Below are 10,160 nucleotides of genomic sequence, written 5' to 3' on the forward strand. Positions count from 1 at the left end.
GTTTCTTTGGAGTAAACATTTTAATTTCAAAGGTCCTGATAAAGTGAAGCTCATGTGACCAAGCATTTGTGAAACTTCTAATACAGGAAATGAAACAAGAAGCACTGCATTCTTCATTTTAACAGAGGCAACTGGCTCTTCTCATACTCCTCCTCTAAAATGTAGCTGGAAATTGCAACTTTATTTTTGTGAAATTACGACTTTACTCTTAAAATCTCAGAATTTGTATTCTTCAACGTGAATATAATAATACTGTGTTGTACTTTTCCCTCTAAGCAGTTGATGAGTTGTTTGTTTTTTACAAAGAAAAATACTACAGCCTTGTGAACAGATCATGTTTTTTATTTCCAAATGGTACAAAGTCAAATCATACAAATCATACAGAGTGAAACAATGGAATTAAAATCTAGTTTTACAGCGGGTCATGGATCCCAGAAGGTTTCTTCAGGGTGTGCTGCGTTTAAGTTGGTCCAGTTTACGTCGCAGCATGTTGTAGTTGTCTCTGGTCCCAGGAGCCTCGGGGTCCAGCTGTAGAGACAGCTCATAGTGTTTCTTTGCCAGCTCCAGCTTCCCCCAGCGATGATACAGCACCGCTGAGGAAAAAACAGAAACGCTCTTCAAGCTGAGAAGCCAATGACATTCTAACAGATTCTTTTCATTTGGTGCGTTCCATGTAGGTCTGCATGCATGAACAAATGCACGGTTATTCATTCAGCTTCTGAGCATTTTGAATCATTCATCAGTTGTGTAAAACATGTGATTTAACCAAAGCTGCAGTAGCCTTACCTAAATTGCCATGGCAACCAGCAGCATTTGGGTTGATCCGAAGAGCTTGAAGGAAGAAGCCCTCGGAATCCTGAGGGAAAAAAACAAACACTGAATTTACTGTACGATTGAGAGAAATGTGTCACTTCTGACATGAAGCAGACATGGACGATGATTTATCAACATGCACACAAAATAATCATATTCTGTGTTGAAAGTTTATACTCAACTGACTGACCTTGTATTTCTGTGATTTCCCCAGGACGTTAGCCAATGAGAACATGATTGTGTGGTCGTTGGGGAGGAGCTTCAGAGCCTCTCGGCCGATCAACTCTGCTTGAGCAAGGTTACCTTAAGGACAGAAGAAACAGTAAACAATTAAAAGATATCACATATTCTTTCACAACACGCATACAGCCTTACACACATGTATTTGAGTAAAATCTACAGAATATTTTATGCTACTACAAATTTGGGTTGGTATTTAAATGCAGTTAAAACCCAGCGATACATTAGTAATACAAGCTGGTATACTGGGAACCTGACTGTTTTCTATATTTGTCAGCAGTGTCGAGAGCAGAGTTTTTCCTTCTCCACACATGGAGGAGCGGTTTAGTCTCCTAATTAAGGTTGAACACAAGGCCCACTGAGTTATTGATCTCTGTCACAGACACGTCTGATGTCTGGCCAGAAATGGAGAACGAGAGGGAAAGAGAGAAAGAGAGGGAAAGAGAGGGAAAGAGAGGGAAAGAGAGAGAGAGAGAGAGAGAGAGAGAGAGAGAGAGAGAGAGAATGATGGTCATGTCCTGAGTCATGGCCTGTGCCCTTCAGACACAGCTTGCCAACACGGCTACATGTGTGACTGTGTGACTGTGTCTGAGTGCATCTGCCTGAATCGACACTGATTCTGCTTTTTGTTTGTGTAATGATCAAAAAATGAAAAGAATATTCCCATTTCCTTGCTTCTTGAAGATGACATCTATTGTTCTTCTTTTCACTCTTTTTGTTGGGGAGCTGGGGAGAGGGGCTAGAATTATTTCTGTCAGATTTGGGGAACAAATGCTGTGGGGGGACTCTGAGGGGGCGCTGTTCTGGCTGTGCTTGCCCACGTTTGATCAAGAGCATACTGGGCCCTGATTGGACAGTTCCAGTGCCCTCCTGGGAGACTCCGCCCCCACGGGAGCGGCTTCTGACAAAACGGCTCGAGCGTTTGGAAATCAGAGCATTCTCCACACGGCAGGGAAGAGTGCCTTCAAAACTCACAACACAAAGCTTTAATACATAAATTTCAAGCATTGCTGATTCCTGCTCTTCCGGTCTAATCTTGTTGGCCATTTAGATTTCCTGCTTTTCTAAAATAACAACGCAGTGTTTCCTGGCTGTTCATGCTGAAACAACATTCACCAAGGACCCAGAGTCCTTTATGGTAAGAAAATAAAGTGTAAATAAACATCAGATCATTTCAAAAAAGGGACAAAATTATTATCATTATAACAGACATGTATCAAGCAAAAAATATCCAATTAGTTGTTTATTCTGTAATAATTTTAGGGATAGGATAGTAGGTTACAATCTTGAGGTGTACTTATTATTATTATTATTAACATTTTATTTAACAAACATATATATTAGTATTATATATATATATACACACTGAAGTACTTGATATTCTGATAATATTTGTGTGTGGATTTATTTTTGCTACCAGTGTTGTCTAGCAGAATGACCATGTTGTTCCACGCCAGGCTGTGGTCAGGTTTGAGTACGGTTGCATTCCTCCATGCGTTCAGGGCATCCACATGTCTGTTCTGATCAGCATACTATCATGAAAGGAGAGAACAAATTAAAGATAATAGCTCTAGAAAAGTATTTCTGTGTCTAACAAAAAACAAATCTACCACAATACAGTAGTTTTTTTTTCCATTTTCAATTCTGTTCTACACCCTGGAGTCTCACCAAGCGTCCCAGGTTATAGTAGCAGTCTGGGTATTTTTTCCGGAAGCGAATGGCGTTCCAGTAGCTGTGCTCTGCTTCCTCAAATCTCTTTAGGCTGTTCTGAACTATTCCCAAATTCATCCAAGCAGCAGCAAAGTCAGACCTGCACAGATTCAAACATACAGTTCTATCAATAGGAGCTTTTTGTTTTTTTTACAGGCACAAGTGAAATGACAACAATCATGTTTGTATTATGATGTTCATTGGTGTTGGACTACGTACTGAATAGAAACGGCTTTAGATAGAAGCTGCTCCGCCTCGATCAGTTCATTCCTCTCCTTCAGGATATTCCCCAGGTTGTTCATGGCGTGCACGTATGTAGGATGAAGCCTGGAAGTCACAGGACACATGCGACATAAAGTCAACTTACTGGTGTGTTTGCAGTTGACTGGATTACTGATGTTTGTTAGGGGACGCACCTGACGGCCTCTCTGTAATATCCAATAGCGGCAGTTGCATTTCCTCTGTCAGCCAAGTTCTTACCAACATTGTAATGGACCTGAGGAATCAGCCATGAACGTACAAAACATCAGAGTGTGACTTTACATGTTTGGTTGTAATTTATTATACAAGTGTGTACAACAAGGCAGAGCATTGTTTGTTTTTTACCTTGGCATTGAGGGGACAGACAGACAGGGCACTGGTGAAGAGGCTTTGCTCCGACCGCCACTGGTGACTGCGGAGAGTGCAGCGAGCTACATACACCGACAACAGCACAAGCAGCGACACACACAGCAGCTTCTGTAACATGGAAGAAAAAAAAAAAAAGAGACATTTAACAACCACTGACTGTAAGCCATTATAACCCCTCAGCTCAAAAATGAATCCTCTGTGACTCAGAGTTAACAGCCTGAAAATGTACCCATGTAACACGTGGACACCACCTGCTGTGTTCATCCCTTTAAAGGTGAGTCATTAGTCATCTCATGTCGGTGCCTACTCCGCATCCCTGAGCCACTGAAGCATCACAGTCGTATTAACAGGTGGTTAAATAAAAAGCGTTTAAAACCAGCACATTGTGACCTGTTGGCTGTGAAACACAAAGGTGGCATCTTTGCTGGAGACTGCTCATCAGTGTTCACCGTGCAGGAGCTTTTATTTTGGTGTGATCTTTTTTTTTGGCACAATAGAGCCCTACCCTGTATTTGCTCCAGCGCCAGCAGCAGTGTCCCACAGAGTAGGCCAGCAGTAGGCAGTAGCCGGCCGAAGACAGGTAGAGCACTCTCTCTGCGACGACGAAGCCCACCCGGAAAAAAATGTTGCAGGCTGGCAGGAAAGGGACTACGAGCAGCACCAGACCCAAGGTCAGTGTCCTGGAGAGCAGAACAGGAAAGGATCATATACAGATACATGACACTCAAAAAACTCTGACACTATGCAAGGAGGAAATTTAGGCTTATCTAACTCACTAAACCACCCAAAAACCACCATATACTCAGGAAGCTTTCCTCATGAACTACACACACTAAACCAGCAGAGCATTTTAGACTCCTCGAACAGCAATGGAGACATGATGCTTTGGTCACACTGCAGTGGATAAGATACCATTTTCATAATCAAGTGTAAAGTCTAGAGAGGCCAACATGTACGTCCTCTCATCTACAGCGGGTGTGAGATGGCTGTGCTTGCTTACCTCCTTCTCTGGCTGTCCTGCGAGCATAAGGCTTGGCTTATCAAGCCTATCAGGACGCACCAGAGCAGCAGTAGCCACACCATCCTCCAATCAGTGGCTGCCTTAATGAGGGGCACACAGCCCATGGACCAATCAAAACACAGCCACCAGGGACACAGCAGCAGCCAGGCATTCAGAGAGTAGTAGTAATTATAGTTCACTATCTGCCAATCAAAGAGGAACAGGACGGGTGCAGGATGGAGGAGAAGAGGAAGAAGAGGGAGTTACAAAATTTCAAGATCAATCAATGTGTTAAAAAATTATGATTCATTGGTCAAAACACAATATTAGATGTCTAATTACAAATAAAAACATAAAGAACAACAGCATTATAGAGTAACACAGATTGCAACATAAAGTCTGACTGATTCAGGTACATAAAGACGATTTAAGGATTTTATGTTGCATAACTTCATTAATCAAAGTCTATTTGTAGAGCACCTTTCATACAGGTTAGTGCAGTTCAAAGTACCTGACAAATCACAGATGATCCAAAAGATAACACAAAATAAATAAACAATAAAAAAAATAAAATAATACATTTTAAAAGCTACTCATTATTAAAGCAAAAGGCTCATAATTATAAAAAAAAAAAACTAAAACAAATAACAGTCAAAAAGTCAATAAACGGTGATAAAAACATAACATGTACAACATATATGTAATAAATTGGTGAATAAAATGATGCAATGTCCATAAAGCATACTGGACCAAAGGCCAGGTTGTGGAGTAAGCTTGCATTTCAAGATTTCAACACTTGCAGCTGCTCTTGGGTCAGAATGTTCCTGCAGCTTGGATCATAAAAGCTAAAAGCTACATCACCAAAGATTTAAGTTCTGCAATTTGGAACAGTTAACTTACTATGAGGCATGTACACTGGTGCAAGACCAGGAAGAGCTTGCAGAACTAGTTAAATAATCTTCAAATCAATACAGAACTGACAGACAGTTCGGAATGTGTTCCGCTTGTGTTCTGGTCCCGGTCAGCACTCAGGCTGCAGAGTTCTGAATCAGTTGTAATATTAGTGGCAATAGAAGCATGCTTCAGTTTACCTGTAGTGAGTGATTAAATAAAATCTGATTAAAGTTGAAGGCACTCAGTAGAGCGCATGATTCCGACAGGGCCCAACAGTCCCCTTAAATTCTATCAAGCTGCACTGAATTATACACTCACACATACCAGTCTTCTAAATGTGGCTGATTTAAAAAAAACAAATCTAGATCCAAGAATTATTTCCTGGGTAAACAGTGGAAACGTTGAAAAAAGCCCAATCCAGCAATGTTAAAGTAAATGGTTCTTCCCCAAACACATCATATCCTTCCAGAAAGTTTCGTGAAAATCCATAAAGCTTTTATGTGTAATCTTGCTTAAAATCAAACAAAATAAATGGACTTGGCTGGGATAACGAATAAATCTTACTTACTCTTAGAAATATATTTTCTGCAAAAGAGGCGGGGTTGTCTACTTCAGTGAAAGCTGGTGGTCCTGTTCCCATGATCCTCCAGCGTGCATAGAGCATCAAGAGTCCTCCAAGACCCATGAGAGCCAGTCGGGTAAGCAGCCCCGTTCGTAACGTGCCACTTACCTGTCAGAAAAAGATAGGGACTTTGTCAGTGACAAACAGAAATATGTGCTTTTTGGCTACTTTCGAGCACTGTCGTGATCCCAACATACACACATCCATATAGCTTTTCATTAACCATATAGAGGATGTGATGTGACATTAATCATACAAGGGCGTGCATAATTTATGACAGAAAGGGAGGAGGGGGCGGGTTTATAAACTGCAACTCACGTCGAGTGGATTCTTCCTCAGGAGTAGCCTCTGGCTGAGTTCATACACATTAACATTACAGATCAGGAGGACATCAAAGGCTGCATTCACACCCTGAAGGAAAATACATAGAGGAGGAGAAATGGCATTTAAAATGTATATAGGTCAGCAACTAACTGGATCTTTAGCTCTTATCATACATGTGAGACTACATGTAACCAATTAAATGAAATGAAAATCAATTCACATGTCTTCATAAGATGTTCAACACAAGAGTATTTCGCATGGATCACTGATGAGGTTGCTTTTAAAGATTGTTACTGACGGACACATCGTTAACCTGCTTTAGAAAAAGGGTTTATACCAACACTGTGATGCCTTGTTCTTTACAGAGCATCGCTGCAGCACACAGCAAGAGACTGGCCACAACCCACCGGACAGAAAACCTGTCATCTCTGTCACTCCCTGAGAGCACAAAGAGAAAGTTGACAGTTAAAGCTTAAAATAAAAAGGTAATCAAAGACCTGCATTGAAAAACAAGAAGCAGCAAAGGGTTAAATGCCGGCACTTTTCTGTTTCTAACAGCAGCTATGTGGACAGTCGTTAATAGGGTATAGTCCTGCAGTACATAAAGATTAATAGTTGGATACCTACCTCTGTTGAAGGCTTTGCAGTAGGTGAGGAAAGAGAGCTGGAAGAACAGAGCACATAAAAGATCTGCTCGACCCACTATACCTGCCACCTTATCAGGATGGAGAGGGAAGAGAGAAAAAAAAAAGAGCGACAGAATTAAAGACGAGGCCGAGACAAAGAGGCAGAAAGGGTTAAACTGCAAAACAGAATTCAGAAGAAGCATTAAAATGTGCCTCCTTTCATGGATTATTATCTTTTGTATCACATCCGGCACATCATCTTCTATTTTGCATACTGCATCCAGTTACAAATGGATTTATGAGGGAACGGCTTATTAAAAGAGGTAGGAAGAATCATTACCAGCAGGGCCTGTTGGTGTGTGTGTGCTATATACAGTGTGTGAGTACAGTATAGCTGGCATCCTGGGGTTGCCTTCTTTGATACATACAGCAGACCTAACCCAACAGTCTGCCTGCCTCCCACCCCCCAGGTCTCACCCAGTCCTTGCCCTGCATGATTAAAGACAAAGGAGAAGGGGAAACGCTGCCTTCCAGCCAAGCTTTACAGAAAACACACTAATGCTGGCAGGTCAATAAGCAGCCCGACACGGCTAATAGTGAGGCCGTGCTCCCGTGCGTACCTTGGCTTCGCACGCCCAGCTGAGACGGGGCGTTTGTTCTTGGCAAGGAACCACTGCATGTTTAGTATTAAAACCTCTGGACTGGCGTGTCAAGATGCCATGATGCACTGCTTTAGGGACTCTGCGTTGTTAACAAAAGTTCAAAGTTCAAAGTACAAACTGTTGTAATGTCAGTCTGCATTAAGTCACAGGTCAAAGGTACGTCCCCCTTTCTGTCCATGTGCAACTCTGAGACATGGGAACGTGTCAGATAATATACGGGGGAAATTATCTTCCACTATAGTTATTACTCACAGATATGTCTGACTATTAGCATTTACTATAAAAAAAATTGCAGATGTGGCCAGTTATTTGTGTACGATGACTAAAAAGAAGGTTATTCTTTCTTTGCGCTGGATTTGGTGGTTTGTACTTACAAACTAACATAATAACTAACTGTCAAGCTAAACATCTCCAAATAGTTATTCTGTTCAATGTAAGCATTTCAGTCCACTGTTCTGTTTATTTACATATCTTGAATTCTGTCAGACTGATGTTATTTGGACTAAAACATGTTTGAATTCTGCTGTATTTGTCAGAAAAAAAACAAAACAACTTTGAACTTGATTTTAAACTCTGCTTACACTTTCTGTGTGGACTGGATGTGCAGCAAAGAAGAGGGCAGCGAGCAGAGACGTCTTAGGAGCTTTATTCATCAGCCGATCTTTCTCATCATAGGCCAGTCCACCAATCAATATCGCAAACACATCAATCATGAGGGCGGATATGGCGGCGTGGAGGACAATGTTGAGGACGTGGAAGCCGACAGGGTGCAGGCCTCCCGCCAAGAGGTAGTTCAGCCTGCGAAATAGAGAGGGTGGCAGATGAGGGAAATTAGTTAAAGACGACAAGTGTGCTATTATTATGGCTACATGCATTTCCCATTGTAGTGAGAGTGTCACTAAGGTTACACAATTGTTCCTCGTCTCTCTTTCTTATCAACCCCCTCTCTCCCCCATTTGTCTCTGCTCATCCCAACCAGTCGAGGCAGATGAGATGGATTTCCCTATAATAATGTATAACAATGTAAAGTGATTTGAGATGATGTATTTTGGGACAGCAAATGGAATATCTCACCTAAAGGTCAGCACAGTGAGAGGTCGGTAGGATTTGTGACTCGAGTTGCTGCTCAGGTTACTTCCCCAGAAGTCATTGCTCCAGATGTTGTTCAAGGGTGTTGTTGGTTTCAAGTCCTGGAACAGAAAAACGCAAAATCACACCCGTGGACTGGGCCTCTCTGTGCAGTGTCATCAAACGAAGCTGTCGCTATGTGTCCGTTATTCAATCACACGGATCACCTTGTTGTTGACGATCGCTTCGGAGTCGTCAAACACAAACTCCCCGTCATAGCTGTTGCTGAAGCACAGGAGTGCCAGCAGGGCCACGGTGACCTTGGCCGTGGCTTGGGCGAGCCTTGGCAGGGGTATGTGGTGATCCCAATAAACTTCAGACAATCCCATGATGCACCGGTTGTTCTTGGGGTCATTATCCTGCATGAGCAGGTGGAGGAACAGGTGCAGACAGAAATATAAATAAAACGTGTTGGCTGCCACAGATACAACACTATACGTCCTTCTATATAACACACATATGGCTAACAGACTGGGTGGATTCATACCTTGAGTTTTCAGAGACATGTTGTGAGAGGTCATCCTTTTGTGATGATCCCCCATGGCTGCTTCTCCTCCAGCTAGCTAACTGGCTAACCCGAACTCACCGAATGACGCTGACACAGGAGCAGAAAAACCAACTCGGTGATCAGCTTTGCGCTTTGCACCCTTGAGGTGAAACAACGACGCTGTCACACACGATTACATGACGGCGTAACGTGAAGAGGGCGCTGCAAGTTAGCATGTCTCGTTAGCGGCTGCTGGCTCCATTGTTAAGCGGCGCAGACGTGACGGACACACGGGAGAATGTGTGTCGGTGACACGCGGAATGTATTCGAGATAATTTGACGTAAAGTGTGACGGGTTCATTCGCGAGAAGAGCTTCGAACGAGGCGCAGGCGGAAACTCTGTAAACAAATACACACGCTTGGGCTGCGGCACTTCCGGGTGAGCGTCACCGCCATTTGATCGTTTTCAGCCAATAGACGCTGAGTATTGGGAGTGACGTCGCTGGTGAACGCAGAGCCTCAACAACCACAGCTGGAATATTTAATATAAATATTGTGTATATTAATTTAGTATTATTACCTTCCCCATCTTTAAATTATAATGTGTTTTGCATTAACTATCTTTTAATTGTTGTATATTGATGTTATAATAATGTTTATTAGAAATAAAGATTAAAACAAATTAAATACAAATTAAATAAGCAGACAGACCAAAAGCAGCGAGTCACAAATGATTTTGACTAAAAATTGTTAAATGGAATTTTTATTTTCACTTTTATGGAGGACCATACATGACATAAGTAAAAATAAATAAATAAATAAATGTATAAATAAATACAGAAATAAATAAATAAATTAATAAATAAAAATGGAAATAAATAAATAAATACAGAAATAAATAAATAAATATGTTAATACCAAAAGAAATGTCAAAAGAAATGTCTTAAATATATTTTAACATTTATTTTTTCCCTGATACATTTCCTTTGCATTTGCAGTGTCCTTATGCTAATGAGAAAGGCGG

At 41.6% G+C, this 10,160-nt stretch overlaps 1 protein-coding gene across 1 annotated transcript; it reads right to left on the reverse strand.

Annotated features, from left to right (window-relative positions):
• Window positions 1-321: 321 nt before the first annotated feature.
• Window positions 322-9,569, reverse strand: tmtc4 (transmembrane O-mannosyltransferase targeting cadherins 4). The gene is made up of 18 exons (XM_062402840.1): window positions 9,137-9,569; window positions 8,817-9,008; window positions 8,596-8,711; window positions 8,103-8,319; window positions 6,861-6,948; window positions 6,571-6,671; window positions 6,228-6,320; window positions 5,856-6,017; window positions 4,394-4,596; window positions 3,899-4,073; window positions 3,370-3,501; window positions 3,180-3,259; window positions 2,983-3,090; window positions 2,722-2,863; window positions 2,471-2,585; window positions 1,004-1,116; window positions 787-856; window positions 322-593 (listed from the first exon to the last, which is right to left on the reverse strand). Exons 2-18 carry the CDS (start codon window positions 8,976-8,978, stop codon window positions 445-447), a joined length of 2,226 nt encoding a protein of 741 aa, XP_062258824.1. The 5' UTR covers window positions 8,979-9,008; window positions 9,137-9,569; the 3' UTR covers window positions 322-444.
• Between the last annotated feature and the right edge of the window lie 591 nt (window positions 9,570-10,160).

This window comes from Platichthys flesus, chromosome 13 (genome assembly GCF_949316205.1).
Source record: "Platichthys flesus chromosome 13, fPlaFle2.1, whole genome shotgun sequence".
Taxonomy (NCBI): Eukaryota; Metazoa; Chordata; class Actinopteri; order Pleuronectiformes; family Pleuronectidae; genus Platichthys; species Platichthys flesus.

What these genes read in the sequence shown, in the direction of transcription:
- tmtc4 (XM_062402840.1), bottom strand. Translation starts at nt 8,978, where the DNA reads ATGGGATTGTCTGAAGTTTATTGGGATCACCACATACCCCTGCCAAGG. An exon ending in CTGCAAAGCCTTCAACAGAG is followed by an intron (nt 6,672 to 6,860) that starts GTAGGTATCCAA and finishes TTGTGCTCTCAG; the next exon opens with GGAGTGACAGAGATGACAGG. An exon ending in GGCGCTGGAGCAAATACAGG is followed by an intron (nt 3,502 to 3,898) that starts GTAGGGCTCTAT and finishes TCCATGTTACAG; the next exon opens with AAGCTGCTGTGTGTGTCGCT.